General features: G+C 38.8%; 1 protein-coding gene across 2 annotated transcripts in view; it reads left to right on the top strand.

Moving 5' to 3' along the window:
* Nucleotides 1–22,893, top strand: part of RELN (reelin) — a 271,266-nt gene that overhangs the window by 130,029 nt on the left and 118,344 nt on the right. For both annotated transcript variants that reach the window (XM_015628416.3, XM_015628417.3), the window contains exons 9-10: nt 13,559–13,655; nt 15,961–16,201. In XM_015628416.3, coding sequence (XP_015483902.1) covers nt 13,559–13,655; nt 15,961–16,201 — 338 coding nt within the window. The remainder of the gene's footprint in view (nt 1–13,558; nt 13,656–15,960; nt 16,202–22,893) is intronic.

The raw sequence follows: 22,893 nt of genomic DNA, 5'->3' as shown, positions 1-22,893 counted from the left end.
TGCAGTGACCCAGGGTGGTTAACAGCAGGGTAAGGCAGGGCTGGTAGGTGTATGTCTGCTGTAGCAGCCCAGTGCCTGGTGTCTGCTGCAGGTAAACTGCAGAATGATGCAGGCTCACAGAAGTTTCAAAATGAGACTTGATATTTCACTAGGAACATTTGTGCTTATCAGATGGGAAAGGTCAAATAAAAAATAGGGGTAAGAAAAGGCTGAGCTGGAAATACTCTATATGACAGGATTTTCATGAATGCCTTAAAGAATGCCTGAACCCATACCAGTAGGAACCAGTAAAATCCTCAGTATGATGGAGCAGAGAGGGTGGATAAACATCCAAGTAAATCAAATTTCAGCCTCCAGTTGAAAATGTATCATATTTCCCCATGTGCCTGTGTTGAGTTTGAAATACAATGCAGATTGGTTTTGTAACTGATAGAAGCCAGCGTGAGCCAGGGGACTGCTGCTGAGCTCAGCAATACTTGGCTTTAGAATCCAGTTTCCAGCTTATTCCCAAACGTCCGATTTAATCATAACCCTATTTAGGGATTGATCCAAGGGAATTGCTTTTTTTAAAAAAAAGAATGCTTACCACTTTCTATCAGCCATGGAACAGCTTAAGCTGTAGCCTTTTGGGGGTATCTTTATGTTAAATTTGTCACATAGCTTTGGCATCATTAAAGAGCGCCCACTTTAAATGCTCTTGCCACTAATTACCAGGTGGAATTTTGTATTTGCAGGAATACAGGCAGTAGGGAACTAGAAAACGAGGCTAAAAATTCTGATGCTGAATTCTGGTTTCACCATGAATTCCAGATCCTTTTAAACTCTGTGGTCAGGAAGGGTAAAAAAGTAGTGAATTTTTCATTAGTTGATATTCTGTGTGGTTTCCTTCATGCATCATGTATTTGTTAGTTTTTCTCTTTAAAGGCCAAGACAGTTGGAAAGGTGTACTTAAGAAGATGGCTTAATTAGGATGAAAGGTAATCAGTAAGGAATCTTCAGCACACAGGACAGCATTTATGTTCAGTATCCATTCTGAATGAGAGGAACTTGTCTGTCATGCAGCATCCACTCAGAGCTGGTCCAGGGCTGGGGTGATATTTACACTCATGCATTCTATGCACAAGTGTCCAGAAAATTTTGATTACTTCAACTGTCTTAATCATCCATCACTACATTTCTCCAAGACCCAACAGTGACATGTCTAGCAGTTTCCTTGATGTTCAGAGGGATTGTTAATTGAGATATTTAAAGCAATGCCTTTGGGCTCTCTAAGGCCAGAACATCTGATTCAACAGCTTGGGAATTGCAGGATATTGCACAAAAGCCTCTGGACTCAGCTGCCACACAACATTAGTTTGATTCATTAGCTGAAATATTCTCTGTTTCTCACTCCAAATCTGAGCCTCTGCCCCCCAGCTGCATCCCTGGGCTTCCCCAGGGTTGAACATGATCTGTCATTCACGTGGGCCACTGCGGTGGAAGGTGATTCATTGTACTGAGAGACTAGCAACTGAGCTAGATACAGGGAGAAAGAGACATAAAACCTCTTGGGGAGAAGAAGCAAGGCTTTGAGGGAGCAATGGCAAGGTGTGAGGTGTGCAGGTTGTTGTGCTTTTGCTTGTTCCTTGTGTGTTCTCCTGAGCACGTGCTCTGGAGGCAGCGGTGTGTGTGGCTGTGCAGGCTCTGCGTGGACAGTTCAGAGCTGCTCCCCATCCCTCCCTCCTCTGCAGGCCTCTGCTGCAGCTGAAGATGTTGTGATGAGCATCACACTCAGCTTGGCCTCCAGGGCACGTGCTCCTTGGAGCCAGGTGTGTAACAAGGTAAAGTTGTTACTAGAAAATATTGCCTTGAAAAGCTTTGTTCCACGGCTCTCTCATTATGTCTTAGTATCACTAGATAATTTCTGGCTGTTTAACAGTATTTGGAAATGAGAATAGCTTGATAAGGAAACCTCCCACTTTTCAGCTTTGTTATGAAAATTCCTTCACAATCCTCTGAAAACAGGATGACTTTGTCAGTATCATATACTGGATAAATACATTATGTTTGTAAAGCATAATCCTACTTTAAAATTTCTTTCCCTTCAACATTCATGCCATTGTCACAAAGATCCTCTGTCATTACTAGAGCAAATTAGCAATTCTTCCCCCCCTAATTTACTAAAAATATCTAACCTCTGTACTATTTTACATTAAACCAAAATTGGTTTATGTGGGAAGGGTTTTTTGTCTTCTGAGAAGGAATACACCTTCAAATATTACAAACATTTGGCATTTCCACTCTGTTTCTTAAGGGCCAAGCCATTAGTCTTGCAAACAAAAAAACAGACGCAGGTTCAAAAGGGTTTTTGGCTTTATTTGGAGATAAAGCTTGGATTTGGCCTCTCCCTTCCAAAATATTATTATAACAAACTTTTGCAAATGTTAGGTTCCCTAATCTATCAGGTTTTACTTTGAGTCAACCATTAATCCTTATTTTCAGTCCCCTTCAAACTGCCTTTGTATGGCAAATATATGACCTGCAGTATTTAAGTTGTTTGTAATCATAAAGCATCTTCCCCTAACTGATTATGAGTGACCTGAGTTATGGTCATTCCATATGAGTAATATTGGTGTATATGCTTATCTTGATGAATGAAACCTCTTACAAGAATCTCAAGGTGATGCAAAATACTTTTCCTGCACTAAATAAATAATAAATCCTGTCCCTAAACTTTTGGTGGACCCTGAGAATACCACTGAGCTGGCAATGAAGGAGCTGCTCTCTGGGAGCATTATTTGTTGTTAATGCATGAGCAAAGGTAATCTTCAGTGCCTGAAGGCTGTCAGGCCTTGACACTGGAAATTCTTTAGGCATCTTCCCTGCACAGAACATATGCTAAATGCCTTAGCTATTGCTAAAGAGAAGACAAATCTAGCACATCAACCTCCAGTAAAAACAGTTTTCAGTGGGGTTTTAGTATCAGGCTTTAATCCGTGAGAATGCTTTGTGACTTTGCCAGATGGACTCTGTTTTTCCTCTCAGGAAAATCCCAGTAGATATTATCTGGAAGATGGGTCACTCATGTTGTGAGTTGCTCATTGGTCTGGAATCACAAGCATTTGGATCTTACTTGTAGATTAAGAATGGCTCTTTTCTCCTGATGCCTCTGGGATAGAATAGGATAGGATAGAATAGAATAGGACCATTTCGGTTGGAAGGAACCTACAATGATCGTCCACCCAACCATTTCAGGGCTGACCAAGAGTTACAGTTTGTTGTTAGCTTCATTAACATCATCCAGTAAGTTCTCTGCCATCTATTGCTACTGGACCTTCCATTGTTCCTCATTATTTGACCAAGTTAATTGTTGATTGCAGCATTTGACAAGTATTCCATAGAGGGTTCCATATGTATTAAATTAATCTATTGCAATCACTAAAAATACCTTCCAGCAGTTTATCAATGTTTCTTACTATCTTTCTAATGGAACCTTATAGTAAGGGCAAATGTGTGTATCTATTGGTTTTAATATGGCTAAAGTATTATTAAGAAATATTGCTATTGGTATTCAGCTATTCAGGATTTTTTGGTGCAGAGACGTTGCAAGGGGTGATCTTCATTCTATAGTACCTATATACTATTCTGTAGCATAGTATACATTCTATAGTATAATTTTCCCATTTTCTATCTTCCTCCAAAGGAAATAAAATTACAAACTCTATGCTTTTACCTGCATAAATATTTCATTGACAATCTTACAGTGTAATCACTTAAACTGTTAGCAGAAGTAATAATTTCTCCAATCTTGTTCAACACACTTTCCACTCTTGCAACTTTATTTTCTGGTTGAGTAATCACCCCTGTCTTCACTTCAGATTTCCTGAGCCTTTAAAATCCATCAGACCATCAGCTGTACTTAACTGCAGAGTAATTGTAGTACCTGTGATGACTTTACATTTATAATGTCATGTTTTTTAAGTGGTGAGGTGTATGTGCAATGCACATATCAAGGATTTCTATGTGGCTTAGTTTATTTACAGTCTGGTTTTAATGATGTTGTTTTCACTGTCCTCTGTAACTGTAATTCATAAAACTATTTAAAATCTGCTATATGTTGCTTTTAATTAGTATATGAGTAAGGGTCACTGATTTGGATGCAGATCTTCAACATAATGATTCCAAAAAGATTTTCATGTCATGTCTGCTTCACCCTAAGACATCAGGTTAGTGAATCATTAGCAGCAGATTTTATTTCTCTCCCTGAACTATTAAGGTCATTAGGATCTATGTGAAAGCTGTTTTACTCAGAAAAATCCATGGCCTAATGGTCTTGGTGATGGTTGTTGAAGACAAAGCATGGATAGTGTTCATCTTTACAAGGCAAAATGAAATTTTTTTCAGGTATATTTATTCCATTTATTATTTGTAGCAGCAATTTGCCTTTGTTACCAGTATGGTCTTGAAGAATTAGACTATAAAGTTTATTTGATTATGTAGATAATGGAAATACTATTTTACCTTGATGTGTGTTCAATCTACAGATTATTATTATTATTGTATCATCAGCATCATCAATAGAATTGTTGAATGTGCTCTTTGGATTACTCCTTATGTGATAGGATTCTGTGCTTCAGAACTCACATTTACTTTGCCATTAAACTCAGCAAACAGAGGATCATGATGAAAAAATAATCTTACAAAAATAAATAGTGCAGCTGATTCACTGAGCTCCACGTATTTCTGTGGAGGAAACAGAGTCTCACTGCCAGGGCTGTCCCCTCTGTCTTACTCTGCAGAGATGTGCATGGGATGATGATCCCTTCTGCTTCCCACCAGAAATACCCCACTTCCACTTTGGCTCAGCCATGAGAACACTGATGACTGCATTTGGCCCCATGTAACAGTCTGAATGCCTTTATCATTTATGTTATCATGTTTTAATGCAGATCTGGTGGCAGCTGTTATATTGACGGTAGTGTTTATATGCTGTTTATCCTCTGCTTGAATTCAGACCATTCAGAACATTTCCACACGTGTTTTGCTATGTAGGTCTTAGCTTGGCTGAAAGGAACCACTGCAGATCATTTTCTCCTAATTTTCAGTTTTGTTTAGTCAGTTTTACAATTAGCAGAAGCTATTGGATGACAGACAAATGCTGTAATAGCATTTTGTGAAACAACCTCAGCAGAACTGGAAAGAGATTTCGTTCAGGTTTCTTAGCAAAACTTACTCACACATCTCTAGAGAAATACTAAAGTGAAAAATAAATCCTTTCTGAATTTAATATGGAAAAGTATTTGATCTTTTAAATTCATCACTATCTTGCTAGCTGAACACCAAAAGTCTCACAGAGGAAGCTGTGGTGCCAAGTGTTTTGGGCATGTTGAACCACCTCCTTTGCTTTGCTCACCTGCATGGATGATTTTCCTCAGTCACACAAATTTATTCCTCCAGTGCCTTCCACAGAGCACCAGGATTCCTGTGCAGGTATGGCACATCCACCCAGTCGTGTTGATAGTGGTACCAGCAGGGAAGGGCAGTTCTGATGGCCACAGATTCATTATTACTAGGGTTAAATTCTGTCCCTTCTAAGCAACAAGAGCACAGCATTAAAAATATTTGAACCCTCAGGTTGGTTTGTCCTAATTTCTTTTCTATGCATTTGGGAAAATCTTGTGAATTTAATATAATGTTACTCAATACCAAAATTGGCGTCATTCACTATTCTGCATTTCTTCTGCTTGCTTCATTTCCCCTTTCCCCACAGTAAAACAATGTGGGGTTTTGGGTTGTTTTTTTTTTTTCATTGGCTACCCAAATTGCCATTTGCTATTCTCTGACATGAAACCGACTAATTTCCCTTTTCCGGTGGAAAATCTCTTTGTGTTGATGCATAGGCTATACATTACATCTAATGTGAAAGAATCAGGCAGGTAAGTAATATCATCAAGTACTCTTCACAGAGCATGTGGAAATGTTAGGTGGTGTTTATTGATTTTTCTGAGTTTTACAAGAGGGGCTGCCTAGGTAATACCTAGATTGAAACCAGGGTTTGAAGTTGATGCTCTATTTGAAAGACATTTTAATGGCCTTGAGGCAAAATGATTTGTGTTGTTTTGGCTAGCCCAAGGTTACAATGAAATATTGTCTTTATTACTTCTGTACCAGGGTTTCTCAGCCTCTGTTGGGAATTAAAATGTGAGCGTTAAAGATTTACTACATGAAGAAAAGCAGAAAAGATAAAGAGCCTCAGAATTCAGATCCAGGGCAGGTGGCTGTGCCAGCACTTCACAGACAAACCTGGGCCATTATGGAATTGGTCACTGGAAATAATAAATGCTGGATTACAGACACTGCAAATAATAAATGCTAGATTAATCCTGCTTGTATCATTGTATGAGGATAACACTTTTGCATGATTAAAAAGGTCCATTTTTGAATTATACAACAAAGCATCTGTAGTTTCTGGGGTGGGGGGGAACTGAGAAGCCCCCACCTCAGCAAAACAGCCCTGGCTGCTCCTCCATTGGGTGAGGGACTGAAAAATAATAGCAGATATAGAAAAATCCATCAGGAATTACAAAAAAGCAATTTTTACCAAGCTAATCGTTATCTACCTCATATACATTTAAAGGCAGACAATCGATTTTACTAGGTTTCAGAAAAGAGAGATACATCAGCACAGATTGGCTTGAGAAAAATTATTTCCTAGATTTTCTTGATGCCAGAGAATTTCACTAAAGCAGCCAAGGAAAAGACTTTCATATCTGTAATTCAAGATACCTCCTTTTACACAGCAGTTCTTGGGCCCAGTGTGTGTTTCTACTGCCTCTCTAGAGTGGACTGGCTGTAGGGATCTAAATAAAACTTCATGTATTTTCCTGCAGTGTTTTAATACCTTTACCAGCACCTTATGGTGCTCATTTTCTTGATTCTAGACCTTAACAGCTGACCCTGGCTGCTCAACACAGTTACATAAAGCATCTCTTTCTATTTATTGATATGTGTTAGTGTACTACTGAGTTACTTTCACATGGTATCATCTACACTCTGCCCAGCTTCACTGAGAGGTTGCCCTCTCCCTTAGAGAACCTCCACATAATTTGACATTAACTATTTAATGGCAATAATGTTACAGTGTAGGATGTGGGTACCACAGTTGAAAATGCTTCCTGAGCACTGTTTTGTCAGACATCCAAGAGCAACTGCAAGTATTTTGGAAGCATTAATGATGCTGTTGTTTCAGTAGCTACAGTTCCTGGGTGTCCATTTCAGCCAGGTCTAAACAAGTCTGCTCACTTTGCCTTCAGCAAGGGCTTTTGTTATGTGATGTTGGTGCACTTAAGAGCGTGGTTAAATTTAGCATCAGCTAATTATTTATTTGGCAACAGACTTATTACCCAAGCACATACCTGCTGGCTGTATCTCAGAAAGAGACACTATAAATAGCTTTACATCAGAATAAATTGGACACTGGCATGAGGGAAATACAGCTTTCTGCTTGGATTATTTTCCTCTCCTTAATGTTCTCAGCACAAAAAGCAATATGAATTGTGATCTGAACTTGTTCATTAGAAGAGAAATTTGTGTGAGCACAGGAAGCACATCAGATCTCTGAATATAAATAGACTAAGAGGAAGTTGAACCAGATAAGTATTTCCTCAGACTTCTCATCTAAAGGAAATTAGCTGCATTAATCATGAAAAGTACATTTGCTGTTATTGGGAATCCTGGCAGGAGGTGGATGGGAAGGGACCCGTGGGTGATCACCTGCTCCAACCAGGATCACACCCCTGGCAAGGACAGACTGCTCAGAGCCCCATCCTCCTAGGCTTTAGTCTCAGATTAACTTTTAGGACTTCATTTATGAAATTCTCCTGATTGATTTTTATCAGATGTATTTAGTAATTATTCTTCTCCTCATCTTTTACAGTTTTACAGTGGTGGCTTTTAGCCTGCTCATCAACCCTTTAATTTTATTTAGATGTAAATAACTACCCAGTGTTTCCAAAATGGAACAGCCTAAATCTGCCAGTGGAACAAAAAATAGCTGCTCTCAGAAACCTTCAGAAAATTAATAGCTGAGACTTTATATTACAAAATTTGTAATTCTCACTAATGCTAAGGTAGATTTGATTTTTGATGTGAAAGGCAAACACCATTGGCATTTTTTTCCCTAGGGCCAGATATTTATTTCAGATTGTTTATCAGGCCACATACAAGAGTACAGATAGTCAAAATCCTTTTCACACAGGGAAAGAAAAGCAGCTAGAAATAAAAATATTTGTTTCTATGAACAGATAGACTATGATTACAAAACAGAATGCAGTTCTTACAGTTTTTTAATTTGAATACTTTTTGCACTCAAAATACCTCTTTGTACTCTGAACTCTCTCTATAAATAAGGAAAAGCTGTTTAAAAAGTCTAAAGATCTACAGTGCCATAATTAAAAAACACATTTGTAACTAATTTCAAAGTTGTGTCTTCAAAGAAAAATCAAAATGCTTTTGTGATCTTTTCAGAAAGTTTTAGAAGCAGAATTGAACGAACAGTGCACTGTATATTTTTGTACCAGTGCCTCTCATATATCCAGCACTAAATATTCTATATTTTAAAATTATTAAAATCATCTTCTTCTTGGTCAAAATCCAAGATAAACATACACCTAAAAATTACCAGAACCCATGGTCTATTCATTATACCAAACATGGTTCATTACTTTGGAAAAAACTATTAGGAAGCCAGACAGATTTGGCCACTAGTAATTTATACTATCCAGTTTTTCTTAATTCAATTGATATCACAAAATTATAATCCTTAGCAAACGCTAATCATTATTCATCCCATTAACAAAATTAATAAAAGTAATCTTGCAGCATTAGATAAAAGGGATTCTTCCCAGCGCCCTTTTGTTTTTCAGACTGCATTCAGGACACAATTTGAACCCTTCTGCACAATTTTTGTGTGAATCTTTCTTGTGCAGTCCCCATTAGACTCATTCTCCTTAAAGCCAGCATTAGATATCTCATCTGCTTATCCACGGAAGCACTCGCAGGAACTATCGAGAGGCTGTCAAGAGGCGGAGGACGTCACACTCTATAAGGAGCAAAATATTGCTTCCCTTGCAGATGGCACCCAGTTTTATCTCAGCAAAACACCAGCTTCTGATCAGTGTTGTTAAGAAATCTTAGAGACCAACAGCTTTAGGACTTGGGTTTCTGCAAATCTGACGCTGTTGGAGGCAAAGCTGAAGTGAGAATTAATTTTGCCTGCCATTGTCAGCCTGGATACAAATAACTGAATACCTGGATACAAACAGCTGAGATGTGGTGCCTTCACAACATCTCTCCTGAAATACTATGCAGTAAGTACTGCTACCTACATGACATTTAAAAAATAAGGTAGGTTAAATATTCACAAGTACTTTAGATGGCCAAAATCAGCTTAAGATGTTAAATTAAAAGAGACAAAAAACCTGTGTCTGTTTTAATTGGATATGCTGAGTGTGGCCAGGGTTAGTCAGGTCCTGGCTATGGGCTACCCTTCCTGTGAAACAAGCAGCAAAACAATTGAAAAACATACTTTTGTTTCACTTTTCTATTCTTTCCTGTTTAGCTGAGCAGAATTAGCAAAGCAGTTGTCAGGACATGTGTAGCAATCCTATACTCTACCAGTGAAAGCCCCCTTCTATTAGCATTGGTGCCTGGACTCAACATTGAGAAAATTTGGTTTCATTGAAATTTGGCTTGGGAAAAAATCCAAAGATGTAAAACACCAGCCAAATAAATTAGTGTTTCAGAACATTCAGTATATGGAAATGGCTGGCTTTTATAATAGAAGCTGCTCATAATTTTTGACAACAGACAAAATTGCTGTTTGAGCTTCAAATGCATCATTTAAAATCAAATCCATGAAGGTTGTCTTTTCTCTAGCTGTTCTCTGAAAGTTTTGGAAGTCTGTGAACATCAGATGAAAGTCTATCAAAAGGAATAAAATAACTCCAAAGGGAAAAAAATACTTTGTTCCTGAAACACAAGGACAAGCTTGCCTTGTATGTATGTAAAAAAAAAATTTGGCTGTTCTTGGTTGGAGGATGGTTTGGGGTACCCCCTGCTCCCCATAGATAATTACACATGCAAAACCTTAATATTGAAAATATAATCCTAACTCTTAGCCAGATTTATCTAGCAATAACCTCACCAAGGCATCAATCTTGCTGTGACATACTCACCTTAAGGAATAAACAGCATTTTTTCTCTAATGCAGTAGCTTACTAACCCAGACTTGTTTACAGCAATCATCATGCAGGTTTTACTACCCATTTTCAGGTCTAATTCACATCCTGGGATTTCCTGATTTAAAGTAAACTGAATCTAATCTCATTCAAAAGGTTTTATGTACAACTTTTCCTTCAGAGGACAGGAAGGTGTGAATATTTATGGCATGATATCCTGCCCCTGCTTCTCTGCTCGGAGCTGACAAACTGTTTATTTCCATCTCTGGGAGCAGTGGGAAGGACACCTCCCTCCCAAGCTGAATTGGCCCCCCATTCCTGCGATGTTATTAACTGAGCTCTGATCATATATTTGTTCAGAAAGCCAGAAATATAGCTTTGCTCGTCAAGATAGAGGCAAATATCCAAAAAGCAGATTTCTGTTTTAAATAATCCTAGTTCAGGATTACTGAAGTAACAGTGATATGAACTAAAAGCCATAGTATTAAGTAATAGCAATATTGAAAATAATATTGAAAATTCTATTCAAAGGCAGTAACTTGCAAAACCATCTGACCTGTCCTGTAGTGCAATTGCATATTCACCCTCCTCCCCTTCCCTGGGGAGAAATTCTTAATGGAAACTAGGATGTATGTAAGTTTTGTAAAAGGTTTGAATACCAGATCAATACTTTTTAATTTTTTTGTTAGTTTGAGTTTTACATAATTAGATAGGTACATGAAAATAATCTATTTTATGATTCTAAGTCAAGAACATACATAAAGAGGGTTTAAATGCTGGTAAAGACATCTTTGTGATCACAGCCAGAAATTGTTGTTTGAGGACTTTCCCAGTCTTTAATTTTAATCTCCCTATCTTTAGTCTTAATTTTAAAAAATATTTTATCTTAATATTTATCTTAATCTTTAATCTTAATCTTTTATCTTAATTTTCCCTATGTTTAATCTTAATAAAGTCCACCCTACTTGTTAAAATAATAATAAACCCCAGAATTTGTCTCCCCTTTTTTATCATCCTCACTGCTCTTTTTCCAGTATCAAAAGTGAAATACCACACCTACCATTTCTGAGTGGCCCCATTTCTTTTAAGCAATAGCTTTGATCTTCATTGCATAGTTGAGGATGTTCAACTAACAGACAACATTTTTCATGTTGATTGTGCAGCAAATCTGGCCTTTTCCCCTTTTTAAGCAGCATATTTTGACTTAGCTTTAAGAGCACTGTACCAAAAGCTGATTGTAACACTAACTGGAATGGCACATGCTATAAAGTCTATATTTCTGATTATTTTTACTGTTTATGTTCTTTTAATTTCTCTTTGACATAAAACTCAGTATGTTGCTGTTTTACCTCGCAGCTTCTGACTGGCCAAAGACATCAAGCCAGCTGTAGTTCCCTAATTTTTGAACTGAATTCCTCTAAAATAAAATGAACAAATGTGATTAAGGGTTGGAACTCCTAAATTCCACAGAAGTAGGAAGTGACAGCAGATGTCACTCAGTAAAGTAGACCATCTCAGCAGATGGGCAAATATGAAACGCAAAGGCTTTTCCTGACATCGTTCGGTTTTAATCTGATAGAAATAAAATGCCTTGTCAGTAAAATATAACCAGACAGTTGCTTTGTAGTCATTTTGGATACATGGCTGGTAATTCAGAGTCCTGCTGCCTTTGCAATATTAATTATTCCGTGCCTCTTTACAGCAAGAATACGTGTCAGACCAGCTGAACATACCACATGCAGCTGTAGTGGCTCGGAAGTATCTGTTACTCTATTAGCAATTTAACGTTTAACAGGATTTAACAATTTAAGAGGAAAACAACTTTGTGGATCATTTCCAGGAATCTAGTTGATGTATCAGACAAAATTATAGACACAAGACTTCATCCCATGTTTTGGACTGGTTTTCCCCCAGCAGAGGTATGTGATGTGTGTCTCAGAGAAGAAAAGCAGCTCTGTAGGGCTGAGAGCTGTGAATGTGAACACTGCCTCAGGGGAGTTAGGGCTGCAAGCTTTGTGCTAAATGACATATGTTCCCATTAAAATGTGTAAGTTGTTCTCCTGTAAAAGTGGTTAACACCTTTTTAATCAGGCCATTTATTTCATTTACAAAATTAAGCAATTTTGTAAATGAAATAGGAAAATGATAGTATTTTATTGTCAGCAGCATGTATGTATATTTATACATATATTAAAATACGTATTTACACAACTTTCTGTGTGATTAAACGTATCTGAGACACACATAAACATAACATATGAATTGTGGCACCTATAATACATACTCATAGTGTGAGCAAAGCTGTGGTACTCATTCAGTAGTATCCTGATACCATCAAAGATGCTGAGAGCTGCTTCTGGAAAGTACATGATGTCTGCTGCTTTGAATCTCATGTGCTTATGAAATTTTGATATTTGGAGCACAGGCTAGGATGTGTCTGCTTCACCGAGCATCAAATTTTCTGAGATGGATGAATTATCTGGAGTCTGAGGAAAAATAGTATTTTTAGTGTGTTAAATTAAAAGTCAGATTGTTTATCATGTTTTCTGGGACAAATTTCTCAGTCCTGTTCTCGTCTTATTTTGACTGCCCCATGTATTAATTGTTAATCTCATCTTTTGTGACAACACCCAGAAGGCACTCTTTTATAAATCAAAAGTAAATATATTACCCTATCTTGCAGGGGTGCCATAAGGCTTAATTAGTTCATTTTTGTAAAGTGTTCTGAGATTCCCAGATCAGCATCAAGTGTTTGTTATTAATTATAGGATCTAGGGAGTATATTGGATGATTTCTTAATTTAATTACCTTCAGGCAACCTTAAAATAACTAATTTTGTAACATCTTTGTTCTTTTAAATTCTTAAATCACATTTGCTCTTGGCTCAAGTAATTCTGTATATACTGTAATTATACTGTAATACTGTATTTTTATTTCTAGACTTTTTAATTTATACAGTAATATGAAAAACAGTATTTTACTGTTTTCCCTGTGAATGTGGATTATTCTCTAATAAGAAGGTTTTGTTTAAACATTAGATGGTGAGGTTTTTTTCTGCAGTTGGGGGTGTTAAGTAATTTACTTGGCTTCCCCTGGGAAATTTGCAGAGATTACGTGGCACTGCTGTGATTTATCATTTCTACTTTATTTCCGACTCATAAAGCATGCATTATTTTGTGTTTACTTTCAGCAACAGATCACAGGAAATTTCATCATCAATCAAAGCACTTTAAATAGGGAGAAGTGATAAGGTGACAAAGGCACAGTCAGCAACTGTGGTTATTGGAGAATCATTTATGCTTCATTTTGTCGTAACACTTCTCATTTTATTGCTTTCCCAGGATCAGGTTCATGTCGCTTCAGTTACTCAGACCCCAGCATCACGGTGTCCTACAGTAAGAACAGTTCTGCAGATTGGACTCAGCTGGAGAAAATTAGGTTTGTTACAGCTTTTTAATAATTTTCATGTTTTCCAGCTGAGCAGGTGGTGTTTAAACCTGGCTCTTTTAAAACTTGTTTTATTTGATAACTTTTCGGTTCTCCTTGTTCATACAAAAGATGAGGGGTGAAATTTCTGGCTAATTGCAGAACTGGCACCAGGTTTGGTAAATCACAAATTCATCCATTGATTATGTGGGAAGTGAGGAAGAGAATCACTTCAGACTTAAAATGCAACTCCAATAACCAGCAGGTTCAGATGTCTGAAAAAACAAAACTTTGATGACTTTTTGAGTTTTAGCACCATTTTTAATGTCAGCAATGGCCATATTCTATAATGTTTCAAGTTTCTACTTTGGTAGAGTAAAATGTTCAATAAGAACATTTTATAGTTTGATATGAACACTTGGCCTTTATCACTCTTGTAATAACAAGATTTTGATGAATAGTGCCTTGCTTTTAAACCAGCTGGCATACGTGAAAACACAAAGGATTATGAATGGAAAATATAAATATTTTCATCACAATATACACACCTTTAAAGAGGGAGCCAGTGTCAGAGATGGACTTTTGTAAAAGAGCAGATTTTATTAATAATAGGAAAGGCATTTTGTGCAACAGCATAAAAATATAATTATACAATTGGAGAAGAAAAAGCTGTTGTTTATATGCAATGTACTCATAGCATCTCAGTGTGCCTTCCTGCATTACCTCAGTGTCAGCGCTATACAGGTGACTTGCTTGGGCCTATCTTCAGTCCATTGAGGCAATTTGCAGAGCAAAAGGGTCCTTCATTTCTGATGAATAACCAAAACCATAGCTGCAAGGTTGTGTAATTCAGTATCTCATCCTCCAACTCCTTGTGGGAGTGGGACTACAATTTCATTGACAAAAACATAAATTGTATTTCATTTTAGTAAAACAATTTGTGCAAATTATCTCAGAAAAATATAAAGCGAGAGTAATTCACTGCGGGCACTGAAGTTGCCTCAGAGTAGCCACACAATACATTCTGTTTTTCTCACATTGATGCAAAATTACACACCTAGTCCACAACATCAGCTCAGTTGCTCTCATAGCTCTGCAAGCCAGGAAACTTAAGGGTTGTGAGGATGCAAACGCAAGCCCTTGAGACCATATTTTTTTTAAAGTTAATGTGCATGCAGTTTGACCTCTCTTTCCTCAACTTTGATGCTGGAGCCAGCAGTAGAAAATAGGTCAGTAGAGCAATGCCGTGCGAAGTGGAGAGGATGAATTATGGAAGGATGCTCGTTTCTCCTGTGGTCCATAGGAATCGCAGTGTTTATTCGAATGTGCTTCAGCAGCTTCCACAGCACTACATGCAGCTCCAGGGAACGGTGGGAGAGGCTGGGAGAGGGGACAGGAGGGCAGCTGCGAAGGGGAGGTGTTGTGTTTTGTCAGTGGGATGTCAGCTCTGGAGCCCTGGGAGCTCTCGGGGATGCGCGGGGGCTGCGCGGGGGCTCCGGGAGAAGCAAGGACCGCTCCTCGGAGCAGCGCTGCACTGACGGTGACAGACACAATGTTTAGCAAGTGCAGGGCGATTTGTGGGGGCACATTCTGGGTGTGAATATGGGACAAATGCAGTTGCTTTTCAGCATTTTGCTTTTCTTTCTAAAGAGAAGTTCCTCTATTTTCTGCTATAAAAGAAAGCTATTGGTGTCCTTTTTCCCTATAAGCTCTGGATTGTCTCTGACAAGCTATTCACCCTTCAAAGCATCGCTACCAAGGTAGATAGAACATTGACTGGCTGACATCTTGCAAACCTCAGTTTCTGAAGGACATGTTTGTCAGAGAAAATTCCTAGCTTTTGTTTCCAGCCATTCTGCTCCATCCAAGTCTTAAGGGACTGAGACATCAGAAGTGAGCAGATTGTTTTGATGAAGGAAAAACCAGATTTTGTGAGACCCCTTTTTGTAATTAGCTTCCTTAACATTTCCTTTTGGCCACACCTGCAAAATACCTGACAACACCCAGTCACCATCTGTGACCAGCACTGAGCAGGGACGTGGTCCTGCTCTATCTTCCTGCTCTCCATACATCTGCACTGATCTGTTGTTTATTGCACTCTCTTTGAAGCCAGGCTGCCTGTTTGGGCTGGATGTGCACTGCCTGGCACAGTGCGACTCTGCCTCAGGGCAGGTATTTTCTGATCTCCAGAGAAGCTTTATCAGCATACAAGGGATATCAACACAACCGTGTCACACCTAGTAAATGTGTTAATTGAGGGAAAACTGTTCCTGACTGTGGCTTAAAATTGGTCTAATTCCCTATCATTGTTTTTCAGTGCTCCTTCCAACATCAGCACAATCATCCACATCTTATACCTTCCTGAGGATGCTAAAGGGGAGAACATCCATTTTCAATGGAAACAGGATTATGTTCCTGCTGGTGATGTGTATGAAGCCTGTTGGGCATTGGACAATGTCCTGATCATAAATGCTGCTCACAGAAAGGTTGTGTTAGAAGATAATCTGGATCCTGTGGATACTGGCAACTGGCTTTTCTTTCCTGGGGCCACAGTTAAGGTTAGTCTGATTTTCCATGGCTTAATGTTATTATTACTCTTGCAAGTAGAAGAAGACAGTAACATCTAACCGAACTGTGATCACAAGGGTGTTCAGGCAGCTCCATCCTCTTCTAGCACTGGGCTCTTTTTAGCTTTGTTTTCACCCTGTCTCTATCCCATTGGGGCTCTCTGAAACAATGCAACTTTTCTGCCATGATCAAAAACAAATGGCAGTTTATGCTGTCATGTCAAAGATCATGTAACAGAAAATGGGAAACAGCTTCCTTTTAGCAAAACAGTGCAATATTTTTGAAACAAATTCAAGTCTTTCTGTTAGATATTTTGAATACCTTTTTAACTTGGTCTTGTTCAGCTACAGCTACTCACTTCACAAATTATCACAAAAATTAAGGTTTCCCACTTTTTCTGTCTGTGAATATCCCATCTCCATTGCAGCATGCATTTGGGTAGTGGCTGCTCCTTAAGATTCTCTTTTTCAGTATGATCCTGTTTTGATATGTGAGAGACAGCAAGACCAAGATCCATTCTAATTTGAGAAAAACTCTAAGGACCCCAACTAAGTCTCTGTGCACAGAGTCCCTTCACATGCAGAGTTGTTCAGTATTTGGAAAACAGCTGGATTATTGCTGTCTGTGTTTCAAAGCAGCCAGAAGTTAAACACCTGATGACTTTCTGGTTTCATCCAATTTTCATTCACGAAAGCAGTTTTGATGTCAGGTTCATTTATGATGCTGTTAATGGTTTTGGCAATTGCACAGGAAACAGATGTCAAATACTGAGGGCAGTAAGAGTTTGGTTTTGGCCTCATCCTTTTCCCACGGAAGCTGATACAAATGGCTTCAGATTAATAGTTTAAGAAGTAAATATTCCCTCTCATCTACGAATCATAGTGCCATCTTATTAACACTTTTTTTGGGTTTTTTTTACTTCAGCAAGGTCATTTAAATGACATTAGCAAAGTTTTTATGTGAGATTTTAGAACCAAATAATGTACTATGTATTTAATGAGTATTATGTGGTTGGTTAATACTTGTTGTTATCTCTGGATTTTGAAATCCAACCCACATATGTGAAGGTGTGAAAGAAAAGCAAGGATTAATGTACCACAGGCACTGCTACTTTTCTCTGTTGTCCAAGCCTAAACACTGCTTGCTCTTTCTTAAACATGTATAAACAACATCTAAACTTCAGCAAATAAGCCTCTTTTTTGTTACTGTTTATGATTTTTTTTTTTGTTTAGTTGTGGAGGTTATTTTGGCATTTGTTTAGTTAAACTCAGCTAGTTTGCCAATACACAACTTGGCATTTATTGAAAGACAAAAGACCTAAACCTGGAGATCCCTGAGCACTGAGAATTTCTAGACAGAAATCTCATCAAGTTCGAGCCTTATATGTGACATGAGTGAGGTTTCACAAACCTGCCGTTCCTCCAAGATCATCTTCTGGTTTTGGTACAAGTGAAATGTGCAAATGCCTGTTTCCTGCTGACCTCTGACTGTGTGTAGCCACTCACACCAGGCTGAGGCTATGTGTAAAATGTGGTGTAGGCTCACTGGATTAAAACTATGTGTAAGATGTGGTGTAGGCACACTGGATTAAAACTATGTGTAAGATGTGGTGTAGGCACACTGGATTAAAGCTTTGTGTAAGGCAGGACTTCAGTTCTTCATTGGACCCCACAGTGTGTAATGTCACAAGAGCGCTCCTTCACTCACTTCATTTTTAGCTCTTGCTACATTCTTCCTCAGATTTTCAGGAACAATCTTGCCAAATATAATTTGAACAGATTTTGCAATGTGAATTTCATGTTATGTCAAAAGTAAGACTATAAATTGGGTCAAGATTTACATCAGATCAGCATAAAACCTGTCGTAGCATTCTAACACCAAGAACAATTTTTTGACAATTTTTTTTTTTTGCTTTTCATGTTTGAAATATTATATAAAAGTTTACAAAATATTTTATTATTTTCTTTAAAACGCTTAGCTCAAGTCTCAGTTCATCACAAACATGTTTTATATAAGTAGAAAGGTAAGAATCCTTGTAGATTGTGCAAATGACATTAAATATGGCATAAAGGAAGACTATAGGAGATTTCTCTATCATAGCCAAAGTCATTGTCATACAGAATAATATTGGAGAAACCCTAACAATGTTACAGAATTATCACATATAATTCTAGTTCCCTTTTTTCTACAAGTCTTTTTGCTTCCCAGACAACAAGAACTTGCTAAGTAGTCCTGATCTTTGTTCACAAAGTCTGCATAGCAATTTAAATTTTTCCTTTACATTTTTATTAAGGGATCAACAAATTGTGGTCTCATAGCTGTCTGCAGCTTCTTCAGCAGGGGAGCAGAAGGGCAGGCACTGATCTCCTCTCTGATGATCAGTGATAAGGTCTGAGGGAATGACATGAAGCTGTGTCAGGGGAGATGTAGGCTGGCTATGAGAAAAAGGTTTTTCCCCCAGAGGGTGGTTGGGCACTGGAACAGGCTCCCCAGAGGAGTGGTCACAGCACCAGCCTGACAGAGTTCAAGAAGCATTTGGACAGTGCTCTCAGGCACAGGTTGTAACCCTTGGGATGTCCTGGGCAGGCCAATAGTTGGGCCTTGATAGTCTCAGTGAATACCTTCCAACTCAGGGTATTCTATGATTCTATGAAGTTTCATTGCTGTATCATACCTTTTTAACTCTCACCTATATGCTTGAAGTTCCCATACTCAGCATCAAGATTATGAACTTCATTCCACTCTCACAAGGCCTGTTTGTGCCATACCAGTTTCAATTCATATCCTCACATATTCTCTCGATTACTATTTTTAGAAAAACTAGCCTTAAAAATGTTTCTTGAGGATCTAACATGTAAGATTAGGCCATGAGACCACTCTCTGTGTAAATGTACTCTCTTGACAGTAAATGACATAGCAGTTTACATCCACCTGGGCAGACGCTCTCCTCCCAGAGGAGTGGTGTCATCCTTGCTGCCTACTGAGTCCCTGGCTCATCCTTGAGGGTACATCCCTTGAAGATAACGCCACTGGAGCAGACAGTGAGAATATTACTGGGAAATTTGCAGCAATGTATTCACTCCTGATTGGTGGTTTTGGATGCTGTTTTCTAAATAAACACTGTGGGAACTTTCTTGTGCCCAGCTTGGGAAGCAGATTCTCCTCCTCTCCCAGTCTGCTCAAGCTTGGTCCAGGGATTTCCTTACATTTCTTGTTGCCCTCAGGAGCAGTTGCTACTCATTTGAAAGTGCATGGCTGGTTGCAGACGCAGCTGGACCTGGCTACTGAAGTAGGATGCAAGCTGAGAGACAAGCCATTGAGCTTGTGGGTTTTGGTTCCAAAGAAGACAGCAAAAGGCAAGGGAGATGCTGTTAGCAAGGCCAAGCAACCCTTAGGAGATTAATTGGATCCACTGGAACGTGTTTATCTGTGTCGGACTGTGTGCAAGACTGTTGAACAGGATAAATTCCTGACTGGTTCAATGCTTCCAGTGACAGCTCTGAGCATGGGCACGGCCTCACAACTGAGCATAATTAGGGTGTTGCTCTGGAGGTTGAGATTGCTGAAATGCATGGAATAATGCTGTGCTTCTGTCAATGATGCTCCTTGGATCTCTACTCCTAAGGAACAGAGAAGTGATTTCAGCTTTCAGCGGGCGCTTCATATATACACTATATTTGACCAGGAAGTGCTGAGCTTTGAGGCACAACATTTGCAAGTTCTTTAGTTTTCTCTGGTTTCCCTAGTCCAAAATTGGTTGTGCAAGATCTAAAACTAATTTTGAGAAGGGAGACAACTTCAGTAGTCCTAGAGTTTATTTCTGAAGTGCTTTGATTGCAAGAAAATAACATTGCGACCAAACCACCTGTTTCTGGAATTTTTCCACGTTGGGAAAGAGCAATATGGATCATTACAGACACCAGAGTGACATTGTATTTGGTCATGGTGTGTTAACCCAGTGACATTTATCATCTTTGAGAAGAGTCAAGTTACAGAATTGCTGTCTCACAGTAGTTGCAGCCACAGGTCATTTTGGGGCTGGAGGTTGCCATTCAGCTGGACAGCTTGGTTTGTTTGGTCTGCTGGGTTTGGGGACTACACCTGAGGCTGTTGGTGCTGAGCTCTGTGTGTGCAGCCTGGCATGGGATGGGATGGGGCAATGGGGCAGGTGTGTGCCAGCCTCACTGAGCAGGCTGGGTTTAGGACTAGGGAATGGTGACTGATGTTATTTACTACTGTGGGCATGGCAAATAAACACTGAAAATATTCCAATCCCAGTATCCTGATTCAGTAGGCCCTTTAAATAACAGGTCATCACCATTCAGCCCATTTTCATTTCCCAGATATGCATGCCAGTGTAGCAGAAGAGAAAGTTGCATAAGAAAAGAGTGGGAGAACTAAACACTCACACTCAGAAAAATATGCTGAAAATATGTATAAAACACTGTGACCTTTTACCACACCCTGAGAAGAGCAGGGCTGTGCACATCCTAGATCTGCAAGTCCTTCCTGAACCTGCGTTGTTGAGTATTGCTGAGCAGAGAAGACATGCACACAGGCCTGGGAATCTGGCAAAAAGAAAGGCTGATTAAGGTATTTGATCCTCCCTTGTTCCAGAGTAGACTTCCAAATGTCTGAATATTCTGTTAATTAATGGAAAGGCTTCTTCTAAAACAAACATCCTGATCTATATAGATATCTTTTGGGTTTGTTTGTGCTAAAATGTACACCATTTTTTTTTCCTTTTCTTTTGTTTTTAAATTCATGCCTTAAAAAGTGTTCAGGTATCCATTCTCTGAAATAGTTAAAATGTATTTGTTTGAAAGAGGAAAGGTGATAGTCTATGTATGCCAGTTTGAAAATGGCAGACTGAAATTGCTATGACCTTATATTGGTCAAAATTAAAAGTATATAGATTCTTCTGACAAGATTCCTTTATTTTTTGAGTAAGATATAGCAAGGCAGTATTTGGCCTGTGGGCCAAACCCAGCCTTCTAGCCAGCTGCTTTGCCTTGCAGGAGCCCTTATCCACCACATCTTCCTGGGAAGAGATGGACAGACTTCCTGCTGCACCTCATCTGAGAGATATTCCTGCTTCTCTGTGGGTGGAAGGAGGAATGTGAGAGGGGAGGAGAGTTGAAGAAAGTAGTGCAGGGTGCACAAAACCTGTCGACTAACTCCCTTTAGATTGTGGCCATTCTGAGCTGTGCCCATGAAGAGGCATTTTTATATCCATAGGGCTCAGTCTAGCCCATGGATGGATTTGGGTTTTTTTTCTAATAATCACACTTGTAATTAGAATAATAATACTTAGATACAATGCCTAGGAGTTCATTAGAACTGACAGGTGGTTGGCTGTAGTGCTGTGAGTCATTTGGGCAGCTGAGAATTGATGTTGAGCAGCAATGCTGAACCTACACCTTTCTCCATGCCAGTTCCCCATGGCTTGGAAGTGTTGGGAGGATGGCAGGGAGCCAGGATTAGCTCTGAGCTGGCGTCAAAGCACAGGGGGTCTTTCCTGCCTCCTAGAAGGAAAGAATTTGATCTTCACAGGTCACTGTGAGATGCACATCAATGAGAACAACATTAATTGACCCATTAGATGCCAAAGAGTAGAAACGACTTTGCTTGACTCTGTCACTGATTTTTCAGTGGTGTAAATGCACAGCATTGCTTTCAGAAGAGCAGATGATGCTCAGGGCAGAGTGCTCCAAACATCAGTAGTTTCTGAAAGCATGGAGGAATAGCTCAGATCATGCCAGTAAAATGACTCATTAAGGAAACTGGTCATCGCCAGAGTGATCAGTGTTGTATAAACATCATGAAATGTCCTAGAAAACTCAGAGCCACACAAATCATAGAAATCACTCATAAACAAGTAAAGTGTTTTGAGCATTAGCCTTTGAATAACAGTCTATATTCGGAAATGATGAGTGAAAACACACTTTATTAAATGTTTCTTGCTGCATCACAGGACAAGTTTCATCCCATTGTTTTGGAAAGTGCACTATAACCCTCTGTGCTCCTGGCCTGATTGTGCAGCCAAGGTTTTTGTTCTGTAGCATACACTAATTGATGTAAAAGTGTAGCACATGGGAAATGCTGAAGCTCTGATTTTCTCATGGGAAGGTATCCTAATCACATTGTGTTCTTTCCTTTGGTTAAAGATGGGACTTCAGGCCAGGAGCATTAACAGCCAAATCCACAGAATTTAGAATTTGAAGTTGTCCCTAAATTCTGTCACCATACCTTTGCTGACTGAGACATTGCATAAAAAATATGATTTTATCAGAACTTAATCTATCCTTGTACCTGCAATCATGTCAAAATTTTAAAATTTCTAAAACCTGAATGACTCATTTCCAGAAAGACACAATATCTAATTTATCACTCCATTGACAATGCTGCTTCAATTAATTTTCTTCATCTTTCTTCTTGTTCCTCTGCTTCTCATATCTCATCTGTTTGCATTGCCTAGATTTTAATTAAAAAAAACCTCCTCTCTAAGGAGCAATCTGAAGTGGCAAAAATAATCACTTAAAATATTACAGTCATTAAAAAATTGGCTACGGTCAAAGCCACGCATTTTCAATTTGCCGACAAATGATATTTTCGTTTCTTTTTAAAGTGCATTTTGTATTTGAATAGCATACGCCAGCCAGCCTGGCTATCAGAGATGCTC

Source organism: Parus major, chromosome 1A, assembly GCF_001522545.3.
Source record: "Parus major isolate Abel chromosome 1A, Parus_major1.1, whole genome shotgun sequence".
In the NCBI taxonomy this organism is placed as follows: domain Eukaryota; kingdom Metazoa; phylum Chordata; class Aves; order Passeriformes; family Paridae; genus Parus; species Parus major.
Note: the sequence above shows the minus strand (reverse complement) of the source record. Positions and strands in the feature narration are given on the sequence as shown.